Source organism: Magnolia sinica, chromosome 10 (genome assembly GCF_029962835.1).
Source record: "Magnolia sinica isolate HGM2019 chromosome 10, MsV1, whole genome shotgun sequence".
NCBI classification, from domain to species: Eukaryota; Viridiplantae; Streptophyta; class Magnoliopsida; order Magnoliales; family Magnoliaceae; genus Magnolia; species Magnolia sinica.
The window spans coordinates 84,273,747-84,294,608 of NC_080582.1; the positions used below are offsets into that span (position 1 = coordinate 84,273,747).

A 20,862-nucleotide genomic window follows, 5' to 3' on the forward strand; every position below is an offset into this window, starting at 1 on the left:
TTCAAGGGTCATTCCTGAGGAAGGGGGCTCCAGTGAGGAGAAAATTAACTACATAATCTTCCAACACCCCAGACATGGCAACGATCGAGTAGATCGAACGGATTGAGAATTCAAAATGAGGGTTGATATTCCTAGCTTCAATAGCCAACTACACATTGAGGATTTCCTCGATTGGCTTTCTGAAGTTGAACGATTTTTCGACTATATGGATATCCCTGAAACAAAGAAGGTCAAGTTTGTGGCCTACAAGTTGAAAGGAGGAGCTTCAGCTTGGTGGAAACAACTGCAACTCGCGCAAACCAGGCAAACGAAAGCACCAATCCGCACCTGGCAGCGGATGAAGCAGTTACTACGTGCCCGATTCCTCCCTAACGATTACGATCAGGTATTATTCCAACAATACCAAAATTGTCGATAAGGTAGTCGGTCGGTGAGAGAATACGCAGAAGAATTTTACCGCCTGGCGGCGTATAACGATTTGGTCGAGACTGAATCGCAGCAAGTCGCCCGATTCAACGGTGGATTGCGTATGGCTATCTAGGATCGGGTCCAGATGCAGTCCATCTGGACGATGAATGATGCGATCAAGTTGGCTACTCGGGCAGAAGCGCAACTTGAACGTCCTAACACACAGGCTTATCCTGCTGCAAGGATCCCTTTGGCAGGTCTGCCCCAGGGAACTACACAGCCTAAGGGGAAGGAGCCTATAGGAGCACGCACTCAACCTCCTACGTTTGAGAACCGAGATCAGGGAAGCGAGTAAGCTAGACCCCAAAGGGGCGTATCGACTGCTGCTGGTCCAAGTAGAATCCCGAACCCCTATACTCGGTCAAGGCCCGATAACTACTATCGTTGTGACCAACCGGGCCACCTATCAAATACTTGTCCCTAGCAAAAAGTGGCAAACCTCACCATCAATGATGGTAGTGCTGATAACGCTTATGAAGATCCAGATATTGAAGAACAGGAGCATACGACCGAGGACGAGGCAGATGATTCAGGTTGGATTCAGCAAGATCACGGCGAGTCGCTCGTCGTGAGGCGATTATTATATGCGCCAAGAAAATAAGTGCATCCACGGCAGCATAACATCTTCCGCACTAGGTGTACGGTGAATCGAAAGGTTTGTGACGTGATCATTGACAATGGGAGCAGCGAGAACATCGTCTCCAGGGTTATGGTGGAAAAATTGCAATTGAAAACGGAGCGTCATCCTTCTCCATATACAATCGGTTGGATCAAGAAGGTCAGCGAAACAAAGGTAACTGAACGGTGTACCATATCCTTTTCTATTGGCAAACATTATAAGGATGAAGTAGTATACAATGTGGTTGACATGGAAGCATGTCACATACTCGGTCGGCCCTAGCAATCTGACCGTGACGCCACTCATAAAGGGCGAGATAATATATATATCTTCCTCAAGGATGGCCGGAAGACCATATTGGCCCCTATGGATCTAGAGGGACCACCTGAAACTTCTAAAGTAGTGGGTCATTTTCTCTTAACCATACGGGACTTCGTGGAAGAATCAAAGGAAACAGGACAGACTTATGCATTAATTGTAAAAGGGGAAGAACTCGAGCCTACCAACATCCCTGAAAGACTAAGGCCCCTGCTACATGAATTCAAAGAAATCTGGCCCGATGACCTTTCCGATGGGTTACCCCCCATGCGAGATATCCAACACCATATCAACTTTGTCCATGGGTCCAGTTTACATAATCGTCCCTATTATCGAATGAGTCCGAATGAGTACGAGATTCTACAGAGACAAGTAGAGGAGTTGATCCATAAGGGTCTTATTCGAGAGAGCATGAGTCCATGTGCTGTACCAACTCTATTAACTCCAAAGAAAGATGGGAGTTGGCGCATGTGTGTCGACAGCCGAGCCATTAACAAAATCACCATAAAATACAAGTTTCCTATACCACGATTGGACGAAATGCTGAACATGCTAGAGGGTGCAAAAATATTCTCTAAATTAGACCTAAGGAGCGGCTACCATCAAATTCGAATACGGTCGGGTGATGAGTGGAAAACGGCCTTTAAGACTAAGGAAGGATTATACGAATGGATGGTCATACCCTTCGGTCTTTTCAATGTGCCTAGCACATTTATGAGATTGATGAACCAAGTTCTGAAACCTTTTATTGGGCGGTTTGTTGTGGTTTACTTCGATGATATTTTGATATACAATCAAGACGAAACCACCCATATGGAACACCTTAAGAAGGTCCTTCAAGTGCTCACTAAAAATAAGTTGTACCTCAATTTAAAAAAGTGCAGCTTCATGACTGATAGCGTATTGTTCCTGGGTTTTGTCGTCACATCCACGGGCATTCAGATGGATGAGGAAAAGATGAAGGCAATCAGAGAATGGCCAGTTCCTACAAATATTTACGAAGTGCAAAGTTTTCATGAGCTGGCTACATTCTATCGTCGGTTCGTGAAAATTTTCAGTACCATTGTGTCACCAATCACAGATTGCATGAAGAAAGGGCATTTTCAGTGGACTGACGAAGCCGACAAGAGCTTTGCCGAAATCAAGCGCAGATTATCCACGACCCCGGTTCTTGTACTTCCCAACTTGGACAAACTTTTTAAAGTCGAATGTGATGACTCATATGTCGGAATTTGGGGAGTTTTGTTTCAAGAAAGTGGGCCAGTAGCCTTCTACAGTGAGAAACTTAGCGATGCACGTAAGAAGTGGTCTACATATGAGATCGAGTTATACGCGGTCGTCCAAGCACTGCGGCACTGGCGACATTATTTGATTCAAAGGGAATTCATACTTTACACGGACCATCAAGCTCTCAAATTTATTAATAGTCAAGCTAACATTAACCGTGTGCATGCTAGATGGATCTCTTTTTTGCAGGAATTCACGTTTGTACTAAAACATAAGTCAGGGCAACAGAACAAAGTACCTGATGCACTGAGTCGTCGTACAACTTTGTTAGTCACTATGAGTAATGAGGTTGTCGGGTTCGAGCGTCTCAAAGACATATATGCCGATGACGACGACTTCAAGGACGCATGGGTTAGATGCCAAGAAGGTCACCCTGGCAACTTACATATGCAAGACGAGTTCCTTTTCAAGGAAAATCGACTGTACATCCCAAACAGTTCGCTAAGGGAACAGATAATCCAAAAGCTACATGGAGATGGCCTCAGTGGGGCGAGACAAGACGCGAGCTCTTGTGGAAGAACGATATTACTGGCCGCAATTGGTACGTGATGTAGGAAAGGCAGTCCAACATTTTTATATTTGTCAGACCTCTAAGGGGCAATCTCATAATATGGGCCTTTACACTCCGTTACCCGTGCCTGACGGCCCTTGGGAGGATTTATCTATGGACTTCGTGCTTGGTCTCTCATGAACACAACGCGGCATGGATTCGGTGTTCGTGGTAGTAGATCATTTCTCCAAGATGGCGCACTTTATTCCATGTAAGAAGACTCTCGATGCAACACACGTGACGAATCTATTCTTCAGAGAAATTGTGCAGCTACACGGGGTTCCCAAGACTATTACTTCTGACCGTGACACGAAGTTCATAAGCCACTTTTGGCGAACTTTGTAGACTCGATTCGATACATGACTTCAGTTCAGCAACGCCTATCACCCATAGACTGACGGTCAAACTGAGGTTGTGAATCGCACATTGGGAAACCTCCTTTGATGTATTTCTGGAGAAAAACCGAAGCAGTGGGATTTGACCTTGTCTCAAGCGGAGTTTGCATTTAACAACATGGTGAACCGCTCGACAGGAAAATCCCCGTTCCAGGTTATTTATGGACGAGTACCTCGTCACACACTAGACTTGGTCCCTCTGCCCAAGCTCCCAGGCATGAGCATTGCAACGGAACATATGCCTGACAAGATCATGGGCATTCATGTGAAGGTACAAATTAAGCTACATGCCTCGAACGAAAAATATAAGGAGCAAGCGGACAAGCATCGGCGACAAAAAGTGTTCGAAGTGGGTGACCAAGTAATGGTCCATCTGCGCAAAGAACGATTTCCGAGCGGAACATACAACAAGTTGAAGAATAAAAAGATTGGACCGATACCAATCATCCGAAAGATCAATGATAACGCTTATGTTGTTGATCTTCCAGATGACATGGCAATCTCACGGACTTTCAATGTCGCGGACCTGACCGAGTATCATGAACCAGCGCAAGATGAGAACTGGAGGACGAGTTCTTTTGAAGTGGAGGGGACTGATGTAGAGCGGGTCGCAGACAGTTTCATGGCCAAGATGGATCAGAAACGGCCCGGTCAATGACAGAAGCGATCCGCACCATCGGACCTTAGATCGGGCGTATCTTGCAATCCGGAATGAGTTATCTGACGTAAAATATATGATTTTGGGGTAGAACGAGCTACTTTAGCCAACCAACCCTGCTATGCTAGGTTGCGCAGCCCGAAATTGCGAAAAACCCCTTGATCGATGGTCGTTTCCCTGTTTTAATTTCGTTTTTACTATAAATAGTAAGTTTTAGTTTGATTATAACTCTTCATTCGTCGAGCTTTAGGAGTTGCGCCCAACGTGAAAAGAGCTTAGAATAATTAGGAGAACAGTTTGGTGAAGCCAAATAGGACACTTACTATTTTTGGCCGAAAACCTTGTGCAGTAGTAGACATCACGACCGTCTATAAATAGTAAGTTTACTATTTATAGTAAGTCGCGGATTCTAGGAGTTTGAGTTGTAGTTTGATTCTAATTTCTTTCCCATTGCTTGGTACCCTTATTTAAAGGGTTGTGAACTCATTTTTAATTATTCATCAATCAATTTCGAATTTAATAGAATTTATTTCTATTTTCTGCTTTCTTTCCTCATGGATTCGAGAAGTCTCTATGAGGAGTCCAGAGAAGTTCCGTGGATTCGGAATAGTTATCCTCTTGAGGAAGACAGTGCTCGACCTCACGTCCTCCCCTGCGTCACATGGGCAAACCCCCCCCCCCCCCCCCTGTCATTTCTCATTTTTTTCACTCTTTCAGCAAAAGCATAGAAACAGAGATATGATTTTCGTTCTCTTCCTGATGCAGATTTTACTCAGGCTTTCTTGAATAGCATTCTTGTCTATCATCATTACAAGAAAATCAAGTTGGAGAATTGAACATATGATGTCATTTTCTACAAAGTAATTTGAACAGACATTCCTCTCACATATGCCAATGAGCTCTCAAAGTATAATAAAAGAAGAGGCCGGAACCAATACAAAGCTTTGTACACTAAGCTTTAGCACACAACCATGCATCTAAGTGTGTTTGAGTGCATTTACATACAGTTTAGAAGTGCACTTAAGGGCTGTTTGGGGTGAAGGATTTGTGAAATTCTTGGATTTCAAATCTCCCATGTTTGTTCCCGTCAGGGATTTGTCAACTCCACAGATTTCCCAAAACCAAACCCCCATAAATCCAAGGATTAGGGGAAAATTCAAATCTAAGACTTTACAAATCCACAAAATGAGAGAATTGCATAAAGCAATAAATGTTTTTCCATGTAAATAAATACTTCCAAATCCCTTTGTTTGTAGCTTGGTCCCAAACAGTGGACTATGGGATTTTTGCCAAATCCAAATCCAATGCAATTCATGAATTTCACAGGTACATGGATTTATCAAATCATTAGTTTCATTTCCCTGATCCCAAACAGGGCCTAAGTTCAGTTAAGGCGATGTACTTAGATACACACATTCAAAGCTTTGTATTGGATCCGGTCTCATTAAAGAAAATTTTATGAAAATACCCATAATAGCACCTGTCAAAATGTACTAGATATTACCATATAATACATTAATACGCCACTAAACTAGAGGCGATCATTCTAACATCCTCTCTTTAACTGGACCTTTTCTTTGAATCATAGTACATCTCTCCTACTTCGACAGACGTTGGGCGAATCACTTCAACATCCTCCTTTAATCAGACTCTCAGAAAAATGCAGTATCTTTCATCTTCTTCCCATCCTATAATCTCTTTAATTCAGTAATATTTTACTCAAGTCATCATAGCTTTTACGGCCTTGGTTTCTGCGGCTTTAGGAATGTATTTCTATGATGATGATGTCGAAGTTGACTTTTCGGGTTGAGGGAAGGAGGGAGAATCGCTTGGTAGAGGGGAAGGGAAACCTCCGGATATAATCTCCCAAGAAAGATGTTCATCCTTGCAACGCCTCTGGTCTAGAAATGCTGGTTTCATAGGTGTTGCTACCATTTCCACCTTGCATGTTAGCAAGGCCACGATTTCTGACATTGGCGGCCTTAGGCTTGGATACGGCTGTAGGCACAACAAAGATACATTAATTGCTTGTAAGATGTCTTTTTCCACAAACCCATCTTGTTGAAGATTCGGGTCCACCAGATCAATGACCCTTGATCTTTCATAAAGCTTCCATGCCTACAAACATGAACAGAAAATGTGCTATTTATTAATTCACTTCTTTGGTCAATGGAACAAGAAAAGAACAGGACGAGAAAGCTTGAAAGCATACATATTCAGGAAGATACTGCATTTCTGATGGCAAAGTATGATCCGTGTTTTTCCTGCAACTAACAATCTCGAGCACCAGAACGCCAAAGCTGTATATGTCTGCCTTCTCAGACAGCTCTCCTCGAATGGCATACTCGGGAGCTGTATAACCTCTGAAAGGAGAATAAAAAATCATACTGAAATCGTTATATGCTGTGATGATAAATGATTCAGGTATAATGGAGTCTTCCAAATTATACAATCACTAGAATAAGCAGATGAGAAATGAGTGATACAGGCTCATTCACGCAAGTAATTCGTTATTGACTCGCTCAGCCTGTGTTTGAATGTTCAAACGAATTGAATTACAATAACTCAATTCAATAAAGTAGAAATGACCACATTAGTCTAGCCCTGCATCATTCATAGTGAGGGACTATCACCCAAATTGGAATTACTATTGTTTTATATCCATTTAGAACAAACCGGATTGCAATTGGGGGTTTTGCCATCATTATGAATTAAAATGAAACCCTCTAAACTTTTATTGTTTCTTCTAATACTGAATTAGATTACAAAAATTCAGTTCAATTCAGAATCCAAATGTACCTTAGACTATCTTAAAAAACACATCAGAGCCATATATAATATAAGATTGAGAATGATAGAGCAGTCCCATTCCTGTCGAGAACTGATCACCTACAGGAGCCTGCACTACTACTTGTGGTAAAAGGATTTTTAAGCCATTGGATGCATTAAGGAATTATTTTTTTCTGCCCCATTTACTGCATCCAATGGCTAATTTTGCAGGTGCCTGTAGGTGATCAGTTCTCTTTCAATTTAGGGGGCGTTTGGATCGTAAGTTACTTAAGATAAGCTACTTATGCCTCAAGTAGCTTATCTTGATTTCTACTTATTAAACTGAAGTGATTAAGTAACTTTAAATAAAAAGGTTACTTATAATTGATCATAAACCAAACTTACTTATCTCAAATAAGTTACTTATCTACTGTTTAAGTAGAAAAAGTAACTTATTTAGTGGTATCCAAACGGGCCCTTAGAAAAAAGGTAAGTCTCTAACAACTTACAGAGTTCCTGCGAATGTGGTGCTGAGATAAGCTTGGTCTTCAGGGAAGAACCTAGCCAACCCGAAATCTCCAATTTTCGGTTGGAATTTCTCATCAAGGAGTATGTTGCTTGCCTTGATGTCTCTATGAACAATCCTTAGATGTGAATCCTCGTGAAGATACTGCAATCCTCGAGCAATGCCTAGAATAATTTGGAACCGACTCTTCCAGTTCAAGAACTGGGTGCTTTTGCCTGTTCCATGGAAAGTAGTAAAGAAAATAATCAAATGTGAGCTGATATTTACACCCTACCCTTTTGAGCATACATCCCTTTTTTCTACTTTTGGTGTTAGATCAGTACAAAAGGCAGACTTCTCTAATACCAAAGTAGTAAAAGGCAGTATGCATCAAAAGTGGGGCTGTAAATAGTTGCTGGGTTCCCTATGCAATGCATGATTTTCATGTCTCCTTACCAAGGGCGTGTTTGGTTGCACCAAATTTTATGAAATATCATGAAGTTCTGCGGCAAGTGAGACCAATTTATCATGGTATTTGGTTCAACCAAACACACCCTAAGAAGTTCGAAACAGGGAACTGTTTAAAAAAGAAAGGGGGAAAACTGAAAACTTGGAGCGGAAAGATTTTTTTTTTTTTTTTTTTCTCAAAGGTGAGAAACACACACACTACCACCCCATGCACGGATATGAGACACACTGTCTACCACTGAGCCAAGAGAAGAGACCCCTCGGAGCAGAAAGATAAATAGATAGAAAGGTATGAAGATAGATGCAGACCGTAAACTATCGCATCCAAGCTTCCATTCTTCATATACTCATATACAAGCAGTCTCTGAGACCCATCTGAGCAACACCCAATAAGGCGTACCAAGTTCTTGTGCTGGATGCTTGTTATCAACCTCACCTCTGAAAGGAATTCTGATTCACCTTGTTGTGATTTCTCCAAAGCCAGTTTCTTTACTGCAATCATCCTCCCATCTTCTAAAACTCCCTGTCCCCAAACAACTTCATTAGAAAAGCTAGAAAGGAGAAGAATAGAATTCAAAAATCATGCACGAGCTTTCTCATTTTTTTCTCCGAACCTTGTAGACTGGCCCGAATCCTCCTCTTCCAAGCTGGTTCCTGGAACAGAAATTCCCTGTTGCTTTCTTCAGTGTCCGGTAGTCGAAGTAGCTTATCGTTCGAAGGTTACCACTAAAGAAATCTGGTGCTGCTAACACAAAGTGCAATCTTATGGCCTCACTGAATATGTTATTTCCGGGTAAGGAATGCTACTTTGATGCATGAACTCCATGGAGTTCAATGAAGTGCAACAAACATCTCAACTATACATGTGGTCTACATGTGTATGCTGCCAAGATTCAGGACTGTTGATTTGGTGGGCCAACAAGCAATGGTCCTAATCACAAAAAGCAAAGCAACTGTACTGTGGTGGCCATATGATCCGAAGCCTGTAAAAGGGGTGGTTTAATTAACAAAAAAAAAAAAAGAAGCTGTTCATGTTTATGTGGAAATTTTCATAGATAAGAAGGTGAGAGTTGTCCAATCACTACAAATTTTGGTGTATCCCATTCACTTGGTGGGGCACCAGATCAATAGTCCTGATCACCACATGTTTTTTTGCCATGAATACAGCAGGGAAGAAATACCATAGAACTCCTACACAGCATATATTATGCATTACCTCGAACTGCTTTGGATGGGACCAGCATCTTCTTCAACTTCCCAGGTTTGATGAATTTCCAGAAAATGACTATTAGAATTAAACAGACCACAACGAGTATTATCCCTCCTAGGACAAACATTAGTGGTATGTTGCTGTGTTTTGATGGAGACGAGCTCTCTATAGGAAGGAGTGTAGATGGTGGTGAACTTGCTGCATGATTTACATGAATTACTATCAGAGATACTGAATAATAGAAGTCAAGCAAATAAGCTATGACTAGTTCAATTTGTAAAGAATGAGAAGTTGTCATATCACAAATAAGACTGTTTGTTGTCAGCTTATAACTGTCACCTACTCCTCCATGAAATTTGAAAAGCTATGGTGTGTTTGGATGCTCAATTGAATTGAACTGCAACACACATGATTCATCGTAGAGGAAATTACCAACATTATAATTCAAAATGACAACATGATTCATTTTTTCCAATTGGCTGAGCTCAGTTCTGAATTTGAGCCTGAAAGAACATGATCCAGACCTAGGCCTGAATTTCAGGCCTGATAAACAAATGGCTGGGATAAGCTGACCTGACCTGGTCCATGAGCATTCCTACAAATGACCCAATTCGAGCGGTGCTGACTCATCCTCCTCTCATGCGGCATTCACGCACGGCTATCCAAACCATCCAAATAGTGGGGAATGCTGTGGGTGGAACGTATCTCTAAAATGACACTGATCAAACAATCCTTACCATCACTGTTGGATACTAAATTAATGGCTAGGGGGCGTTTGGCACATGATATTAGATAGGATTAGGTGGGATGGAATTGCATTTAGTCCCATGCAAATTCTATCAGGCGTTTGGGAAGGATGGGAAAGGATGGGATTAGGTGGGATGGAATTGCATTTGGTCCCAAGCCAGATTTCTGTGGATTTTGAAATCCACTACACATGTGGGCCCCACATTGATGCATGTGTTTATCCATGCCGTCCATCCATATACACCCTTTATACCTGACATTCTGGTTATATGTGTGTACAAGTAAATGACATCCATTATGAATTTGGTTAGTTGATTACAATTCTATGGTCCACCAAACAGGATTTTGCTTAATCCATTGTTTTCCCCTTGTAGCAAGAATTTATTCCAAACATGGGATTGGATGGCCAAAATACCATGGTATTTCAAGATATATGCAATATCTGTGTAATAATGGTGTTAATCCCATCTAATATTAATTCAATACCATTTAATCCCACCGACCATTTAATCCCCATGAGCGGTTTCTAAGGGTAAACTCAGATGGTCACCTTCATCTTCTCAATGCGGCTATCCAGACCATTCAAATTGTGGGGCACTTTGTGGGTAGAGCATATCTCTAAAATCACACTGATCAAGCAATCCTAACCATCAATTATGGCTATCAAAATGGATGGATCAAGGTAGGGAGGTGGTTTCCAAGGGCAAAATCAGATGGTCAGTTTCATCTTCTCTCTATGGATATCGAGACCGTCCAAACTGTGGGGCTCGTTGTGGACGGATCATATCTCTAAAATAGCACTGATCGAGCAATCCTAACCATTAATGGTGGCTATTACGTGGATGGCTAGAAGTAGTGACTGGTTTCCAAGGGTTAAAATCAGATGGTTACTTTCATATTCTCAGTGTAATTTTTGGGTTATGATCCATCCTCAATTGGGTCAGCAGTTTGGGTGGTCCAGATACAACTATGCCATTTATACAGGACTTAGTTTGATGAACGTCTCTGATCACAAATGTCTGCTATGTGCAGTCAAAATCTACCTTTGACCCCATCTCTGCTACATTCTATTGGCCTCTGTATGTAATCCGAACCTTGCATCACGTGGGGCCCACCATGTAGGAGCCACTGTACGGTGGAGATGGAGCAAAGTGCAATTTCAGGTGGATTCTTCGACCCAAATGACCCGATAATCAGGAGAAATGCCAAAAAACTCAGTGCTGCCCCCCACCACACATTCCATGCAAGATCCATCTGTTCATCAGGTGGGCCACACTGATCAGATCAATCCATTCTCATATTTGATCACAAAAGAATGATGATTGTGGACCGTTGATCAATTATTTCATCCGTCCATCTATATTCTACACGTGTGGCCTACCATCTGAACAAACCAACCAGTTTTTTGGCCTAGGGAATCTAAGAGTTAGGGTCCATCTGATGAACGGCTTGGATCTCTCACGTGAGCAAGTGCAGTGGCATGTGCACGTACAGCGGGCTAGAATCCCAAGTAACAGGACAATTTCCCAGGGGCAAATACGTAATTTCTCCAAAGTTCGAAAACTTACTCGGAGAAGGCATCGAACGCGGCATCTTCTTTTGTACCGTACTCTCGCCGAATAAAACGCCCGCTTCTCCCGGACCTCCCTCCGAGCACTGCGCCACACAAAAGGTACTCCCGCAAGACTACCAAAAGTATCTTCTTCGTTCAATACCCAAAAAAAAAACAAATCCTTTCCCGCTAAATTATCAACCCGCCTCTCCCGCCACTCGGGTCCTGGCACCGGCCTCCCAAAGCCCTTATCTCCAAAATCCAACGGCTGATAAAACACCGCGCGATCCTCTCCGTACGCCCCTACCACGCGACTTCCCTTCACAAAACAGTCTTCCGATTTAAAATCTCCGCGGCACCGCGCGAATCCGTAGACCTTCGGGTCTCCTTTTCGTTTTCCGCTGTAGGCTGGCTCTTCGTATCCTGCTGACACGTGGAAGCCGGGGAATGGATGGTTCAAGATCCCATCGGACGGTGGAGGTGGGTTGAGATCGGAGGTATGGCAGAGCGTGGAAGAGATGGAGAGGAGAGTGAGATACTGCGAGAATTTGGTTTTCACATGTTGCTGTTGTTTTCGAGGCGTTCGGTTCGAGAGATAGAAGGTGGTTAGGAATGGACAGCCGAGATATGATCGATGGTGGGAAGGGAATGTCGTATTGTACAAAGCTGACATTGTTTGGACGGTAGAGATGGCGACGATCGGATGAAACAAATTTGGATGTTGGAGACGGCGAGGAAATCCATGTCGGGAGTTATTTGATAATCTGGGAGAGGATGCTGCCTCATACGCATGCACTCAAAGGAACCGTCGGGAAGCGGATTTCGTACTTAGTAAACTCTGTGGGATCCACCTTGATTTATGTATTTTATCCACTCCGTCCATCCATTTTATCAGACAATTTTAGGGATTGAGTCCAAAAACGAAGCATATCCAAGGCTCAAGTGGACCACACCATGGGAATCAGTGTGTATTGAATGTCTACCGTTTGAAAATTTTCTTCGGAGCTACAGAAGTTTTAGACTGTGAGCCCTAGCAACGTTTCAACGGTGGAAATCATTATTCTTACTGTTTTCCTTGGTATGGTCTACTTGAGCTTTGCATATACTTCAATTCTCAGCTAACCCATGAAATGAGGTGAAAAAAACGGATGGACGGCGTGGGTAAACCACGTACATTCATGGTCGGCCAATAGAGTTTACTCAATACAATAGAAGCATAGTGGGCAACTCAGTAGGCAATCCGATTTCGTTATCCCAACACCAGCCAGCCAGCTCATGTAAAACCTCTGTGGGCCCACCATGATGTATGTGCTTTATCCATGCTGTCCATCCATTTTACCAGCTCATTTTAAGGCATGAGCTAAAAAATGAGTAAGATCCAAATCTCAGTTGAACCACACCATAGGAAACAATAGGGATTGAATGCATATCACCATAGGAAACAATGGGGATTGAATGCATATAGTTGAAAACTTTTTGTGAGCCACGGGAGTTTTGGATTAAGCTGATATTTGTGTTTTCCCTTCATCCGTATGGCCTTATCAACATATTAGGTGGTAAATCAATATTACAGTGAGTCCCATGAAGTTTTTAATGATGTTCAATCAACATTGTCTTCGTATGGTGTGGTCCACCCGAGATTTGGATCTCTTAACAACATGAATAAAACACATACATGAGGGTGAGGCCCACAGGCTTTCACATTAGCTATCTAGCTGATGGGGTTACTAGCCAAACCATGTGTAAAAAAAAAAAAAAAAAACCCATACCTACTTTCTACGGTCATAACCTTCAGTCGGAATCACTGAACTTGTAAAATTCGTAACTATAAAATTACTACTCTAATCAAGGCGATTCGAAAGCCTGATCGAAGATAGATAAGTCTAAATTAAGATAAAAATAATAATAATAAATTTGAATCTCAGATTCATTATACTGATTCAGTGAGTTAGTACAGGCTGGTCAGAATTCATGAAATTCTAGATAGGTATGACTGCAGGAATTTTTAAAAAATTTATGGTAGGAATTTTTAGCTAAGATTTCACAAAGACATAATAAACTTATAATAAGATCTCTAAAAAAAATTTATAATCTAATCTCAAATTTTAAAGTACAATAAAATATGATAGAAACAACAGTCATCAAACCAAAAATCAATATGCCCATACTGGTTTTCTATCGATTTAACTAATAGAGTTTTTCATTTTAATAATTACCTTTTTTTAAATTAATATTTTTATTTGAAGTAATTTATTTAAATAAAAAAATATTAAGTGTAAAATAAAATAAAATAAAGACCATAATCCCTACTAAATTTAAAATTCTTTCGTATAGAATCATAAGCCCATACTTAGTGATTTTTTCTTTACTTAAAAATAATAAAAAAATAAAAAAATAAAAAAATAAAAGAAAGAAAGAAAAATTAAATATCAAACTTACTAGGACCTTTTTTTTTTCAAGTATAGGACAACATCTTCCCATAATTTCAAGGTCAGGGGAAGGTATTTCTAATTTCTGACAATTTTTTACATTATTAATTGAAAATCTGGACCAATTTAGCGTCCCTAATCAAACCTGATCAAATTGTTATTTTAAAAAAATTTCTAAATTTTTTCGAGAGTCATGTACATATTGTTGGATAATTGTATAAAATTTTACGATGATCTAAATTGTAAATAAATTATGAAAATTCAAATAGTAAGCTGTAACTGATAGAAATGGCTGCTGGACAGCATGATTTTTCTGCCTTAGCAGTAATGAAATGTAACGCCCTGGAAATCGGGGGTCACGCATACGCTCAACTCCCGAGTTCCCGAGAGTCACCATTAACAAATTTTTATTAATATGCGTTAAATCTGTTTAAGTTGCGCAGCCTGAAATTTCCTGAACATAAAAGATAAACACGTAAGTCTGCTGAAATGAAAAAGGTCTGTCATATATATACAGGTCCAAAATATAAATGGGTCGCATAAGGCGTTGCCCAACCAAAACAACAAAAGAATATTATATCCAAAAAGAATAAGGCTGAGCCCACTGCCCAGCCATCCCAACCCTACCCATCATGCCAATGGAGAGCCGCCCATCAGCTGGAAATAAGATAACTCGTCCTCCTCGTCGAGGCTCGACTCGCCAGACTCCTCCAGTACTTAATCACCTGCATCTATGAACGGGTCTGGTTGGTATTTTAAAACACCGTCCCAGAGTGGGAGTGAGTGTCACGCCCCAAACTCGAAAATCGGGCTTATAAAATTCCCGATCGCCGAATCCGGTGCCGACAGCCTCCGTAGTACCCCATTCTCAGCTCCCAGCGCACATGCGCCGAATTTTGATCCTGGGATCCTACAAGGAGGATTTTTCAACGTGCATTTGTCTCATAAGAAGCATAACCACAAGTATACCAAAATCACAAGAACAACATCATCATCACATATCCACTAATATAAACATTTGAATACAATGCTGAAAGGGAAATACATATGTCAAAAATCAAAGCTCCAGAAATTCACTGCACGCTCCAAGCTCAACGCTTCTGCAACATAACGCCACCTGCACGCATCTATCGTGCATAAGCTTATAGAAAGCTTAGTGGGTGGTGAAAGTGTGTGCACAAGGTAAGTGCCCAGTAAGCAATATCAGAGTAATCAGAGTAAGCGGAAATACTGATAAACCCATAATCATACAATATCAGAAACACTAGCAAGATCATAAATCATACGAAATCAGAGAAATAAGAAAACATACTGATAGGCCAATAAATACCATCAGTCTTATCCAGGCTATGCGATGCAGAAATATAATAAAAACAATATCATATGCTGATGAAGCAATGTAGATCAGCTATACAATGCGGAGACAACAAGCCAATTATCAGATGTCGCTGATGCAATGCAATATACAAATCCTGATGAGTCCACGAATACCGTCAGTTGTATCTAGGTCATATAAATGCATAAAGATAGTAACCCGAAATGCCATATGCGGCGGATGCAATGCGATATATGGTGCGAATGGAATGACCATGCTGGAGTGTGAAGTCGGGATGATAGTACGTAGTATCACATGTCACGGGGTCCATCACAAGGGACTTCTATCCAAACTAGTCCCATACCTAAATTTGGATAGTCAGACTCAATGTGGTAAACCCCTGATCTCAGGTTAGTCGCGCGCCCAACCGAAATCCTAGTCATGCGAATGTACACGTAATAAATAGTTACGCACCACCAGCCCGAGTGGATAGTGAATGAATGAATGAATGAGTATGCAACGCCTGCTCAATAAGTCCACATATCAATACGGTTCCTCTCTGGGAAATCACCGGGGTCTATTACACTCCAAACCAGATTGCCGCCCCATCGCGCCCAACAAGGTGAGTGGAAGAGACCTCACTATCCGCCTACCAATATCGGGCCGGCTCATCGATAGCGGACCCATTCCTCGAGCTGGTCAGACTCAGCCTAGCATTGCCCCCTCCTCTCGGGTAGGTAAGGCCATACCCCCTTCCAACCGACCACGACACAGTGGGAGACGCGGCCTAACGGTATACGGCCCTCATGCGCTCATGCATCCACTCGGTCTAGACGTTGGAGCAACCTCTGGAACCAAGAGGGTTTAGGGACTTTCACCCAGGGATATCTATAGCACCCCATGTAGAACAGATTTTCGGTGTCCCATCTGGCCATCCACGAAATACCTGTGGAGGCTACAGCCCTGATGTCGCTAGGGCGTACGGTGGTCATGTCACATAAATGCGAGATGCATGAGTCACACAGTCCAATCATGCATCAATCCTGCACATGTCGTGCTCTCATGTGGGGCACTCCGCCTATCAGGAAGCCCCATGAACAACCTACCCTAGAGCATATGCAATGGTCAATCACATCTCATAACAAACATGCAAATGATGCGTATGGGCATGTATCATGATGCTATGCTGTCATATACTCATAATCGGTATCAAGAACCGGCATCGACAATCGATCTCGACAATATGGACATTTAACCAGCATTACCCTCAAGGAATGACCCACATAAAGCCTTATATATAGTAGACTCATGGCCTCACACAAGGACCTACTATATAACACCATGGGCCTTACTCAAGGGCCACATATACACAATAGGTAGGCCCTGCTCATGGGCTTCAAATATATGAAATGTGAGCCCCACACATGGGTCACAAATACATCAAAGGTGTCACATATCATGGGCCTAATACATATCACAATGGCCTTGCCCATAGGCCACAAATACACCACAATGGGCCTTGCCCATGGGCCATGAATACATCACAGTAGACCTCGACTACGGTTCGCATATACATCATATAGGTCTCGACAATTGAAATTGACACTTGAAATCGGCCTAAACAATCGGAGTCGGCCTAAACAATCGACCACAATCGAAATCGGCTTCAATACTTGGCCTCGACAATCGGGATCGATCGATAATCAAAATCGGTAAATCGGTCACGATAATCAGCTTCGATCGCTAATCAGAATCGGTAAATCGGTCACGACAATCGGATCGATCAATAATCAGAATCGGCAAATCGGTCACGACAATCGGATCGATTGATAATCAGAATCGGTAAATCAGTCACGACAATCGGATCGATCGATAATCAGAATCGGCAAATCGGTCACGACAATCGGGTCGATCGATAATCAAAATCAGAAAATCGGTCATGTCAATCGGAATTGGCAATCGGCCATCACAATCAAGATCGATCGATAATTGGAATCGGCAATTCGGTCAAGTCAATCGGAATCGGCAATCGGTCATCACAATCGGTCGATCGATAATCAGAATCAGCAAATCGGTACATAAACAAGGCGGGGTCTATAAATGAACAGCCGATCAATCATAATATAAAGATCGGCCCTCGGCCGCGGTTATATCAAATCCGGTAGCATGGAGCCATCCATCTATAGTGAATGGGGCCCACTTATTTGGGTTAACCCACGATGAGAGTGGCCTAACAAGGCCTAAGGGAAGGTCACAATGAGGACATCTAATCATCATTGCTCCCAAGGAATGGCCTACATAAGGCCAAACATATGGTGGGCCCATGGCCTCACCCAAAGGCCAAACATACATCGCAAAGGGCCTCATACAAGGGCTACTTACACAGTAGGTGGGCCCTGCACATGGGCCTCAAATACACAACATGCGGGCCCTACACATGGGTCTCATATACATCAATGGGCCACGTATCTGGGCCTAATACATATCACCATGGGCCTTGTATACATCCAGTTGAGCCTCATCATATGGGCTGAAGATACATCACAATGGCAACAACCCATGGGCTTCAAATACACAATAGGTGGGCCCTACTCATGGGCCTAATATACATCACAGGTGGGCCACTCATACGAGCCACAAATATACCACATTGGGCCCCATCATATGGGCCGTAAATACGTCACTGCGAACTGCACAAATGGACGGTTTGGATATGCAATACATACAATACGGTGGGCCGCACGAATGGACGGCATAGATATACAATACATACATTACGGTGGGCCCCCACAGCACGTCCAGATGGACGGTGCTGATTTACAATGCATGTATTACGGTGAGCCCTGCGCAGCAGAAAAACAGATGAATGGCGTGCATAAAATCATACATCAGGGTGCGCCCCACACTTGTTTCATGAGGGAGGCAGATAGACGGCGTGGACACAGAATACAGGCACCAAGGTGGGTCCCATGTTGGCAAGGCAGATGGACGGCTTGAACCAAATCACATATGTCCGAGGTGGGTCCCAGCAAAACAGATGGATGACATGGATATAAAACATTTACATCAAAGTGGAGCAACCGTATGGGAAATCTGGACGGTGAAGATATATAATAAGTACATCAAGGTGGGTCCCACCCACACATGTGGGATGGGCCCCACATCCCAAGACAGATGGGTGGATGGAGAAACACATACCTCGTGATGTGGCCCACGTCCTCAAATGGACGGACAGTGGGGATTAAACCCATACATCATGGTGCATCCCACACCTGCACTGTCCAGATGGACGGTGTGGGGACTAAATACATACACCAAGGTGGGTCCCACCCACACATGTGCCATACGTATGGGGTGGGCCACACCATAAGAAAATGGATGGACGGTATTGCATACATACATCAAGAGGACCCCACAGAAGTTGCTGACGTCAACCTCACCAGCAATATAGCTGGTGTGCGTTAGACCAGCCAATCCACTTTCCAATCTAGGTGGGTCCCACGTGGGGCCCACCATCATAAGTAATAAATATATTATTATAATATTTATTATTATTATTATTATTAGAACCACCAGCGAGTGTGGACAGTGCTTCACGGTGTGTCCCACTTGGACGGACGGTGGAGATCAAACACCTGTATAAAGTGTGGTCCAGGTGGACAGCATCAGATAAAACACTTACACGTGGGCTCCATACGTGTGCAAACACCACACATGCATCATAGTGGAGTACACAGCACCGTCCAGCTCGACAGTGCTGGACGGTGCGGGTAAAGCACATGCATCATGGGGTGGATTTCCACCGTCCAGAGACTCTGGACGGTGTGAGATAAGACATAAATATATATATATATATAATATATGCTAAAACGTGCAGCCCTGGACGCCCATTCAACGGAGAGCTGGGATATGAGCTCCATGTGGGACCCACCGTCTTAGCTGCACATGGTGATTAAGGTGGGTCCACACGATCTGGACGGTCCAGATGGACACTCATCAAGGTGGCTCGACGATCATCAAAACAGATGGACAGTTTAGATACACAACGCATGCATCAGATGCAGGGGGCTACAGAACTTGCTGATGTCATTCAGCGGGCTGTGGCTACTCGTGCAATCAGATGGACGGAGGGGATTTAACATAAATACATCAAGGTGGGTCCCACCCCACACGTGTCACACGTGTGGAATGGCCCCCACGCGTCCAGCCATGGACGGAAGGAGTGAATATATAACACATACATTGTGCTGGCCCCTAGAGCACCGTTCCAATCCATGGACGGTACAGATAAAATATAAACATCAAGCGGCTTCCACCTGCCCAGATCACTGGACGGTGTGGAAATAAAACACATACATCACGTGGGGTCCACGTGTACGGTAGATGCAACAAGGTGGGACCCACACAGGTGGCCCACCAGCTTAGGACCAAACTGATATTTGTATTTTCCTTCGTGAAGTCCAGCAGCCTCAGCTGCTGGATGGTGCGAATACAACACCCGTCCATGTGGGGGGGCCATGTACACGTGGCCACCAGCCACGCACATCGAGGTGGCCCCACGTATGAATGGCATGGATACAATATATACATCATGATGGGATGCATGAGGGTGGGCCACACACATCAAAAAAAGAGAGAGAGAGAGAGAGAGGGAGGGAAAGAACGGTGGAGATGGGAGGGACCCCGCCACTATGGATCCCTCATAGATACAAGGCATACATCGAGATGGGTCCCACCACATGTGGGCCCTCAAATGATCAAATCCACACAACAAACAAGGAAAAAAAAACACTCACATTAGATCTTCTCCTCCTCCTTCCGCCAAAGCATCCTAGAGCTTCAAAGGACGAACTTTAACGGTTGAGATAGGTTTTAGAGGGTGGGGATGGGAGACAGGAAGTGGGCCACACAAAGCTCTCTCTCATGGAGCTTGTTTGGACGTGAGTTGCTTGGGAGAGAGTTTGAAAAAAAGAGAGAGAGAGATGAGAGAGAGAGGTGAGGTGAGAGGGTGATGGGTGATGTGTACTTTGACATGTAAGGGATGGGTTGCTTTGACTTTGGGGTTGCTTGGGGATGGGGTGTTGTACTTGACATGTGAGGTGATTGATGGGATATGATGTGATTGATTTGAAAGATTGCCTTGGGTTTTACAAAGTGCGGCGTTTTCCTCGAACTGAACGCAGGCTTACATCCCTTGGCCCGGGTATCGCCTCGGCGCGCGAGACGCGGCATCGGAACCGCGGCGATGGCGCGGTCGTAAGGTTATAAGTTTCAGGTTGAGTCGACTCAGATATACGGGACACAAATCAAGATCGTGCGTAAACGCTGATAACAGGTCACGGGTTGCCGGAATTCGATTGGGAAGACCGCGGAAGCATACGGAACGGTACGGGCCAGGATACGGGTCTTACAGTGAGTGATCAACTCAGTGGGTGTTATTAGTCTCAAGTTATCACAGGCATCAATTATAATATGATCTTAATTAAAAGCAGACAATCACATGCGTCTAAGTAATCTTATTAATGCGCATGTATGCAGCATGACATGATGCATGCCCTGGCCACAACGCTCC

The 20,862-nt window shown here is 43.2% G+C and overlaps 1 protein-coding gene across 1 annotated transcript; it reads right to left on the reverse strand.

Annotated features, from left to right (window-relative positions):
• Positions 1 to 5,110: 5,110 nt before the first annotated feature.
• On the reverse strand, positions 5,111 to 12,193 carry LOC131217233 (cold-responsive protein kinase 1-like). The gene is made up of 7 exons (XM_058212085.1): positions 11,563 to 12,193; positions 9,254 to 9,445; positions 8,652 to 8,779; positions 8,347 to 8,560; positions 7,574 to 7,805; positions 6,508 to 6,658; positions 5,111 to 6,413 (listed from the first exon to the last, which is right to left on the reverse strand). The coding sequence occupies exons 1-7, from the start codon at positions 11,585 to 11,587 to the stop codon at positions 6,069 to 6,071; spliced, it is 1,287 nt and encodes a 428-aa protein (XP_058068068.1). The 5' UTR covers positions 11,588 to 12,193; the 3' UTR covers positions 5,111 to 6,068.
• Positions 12,194 to 20,862: the final 8,669 nt, after the last annotated feature.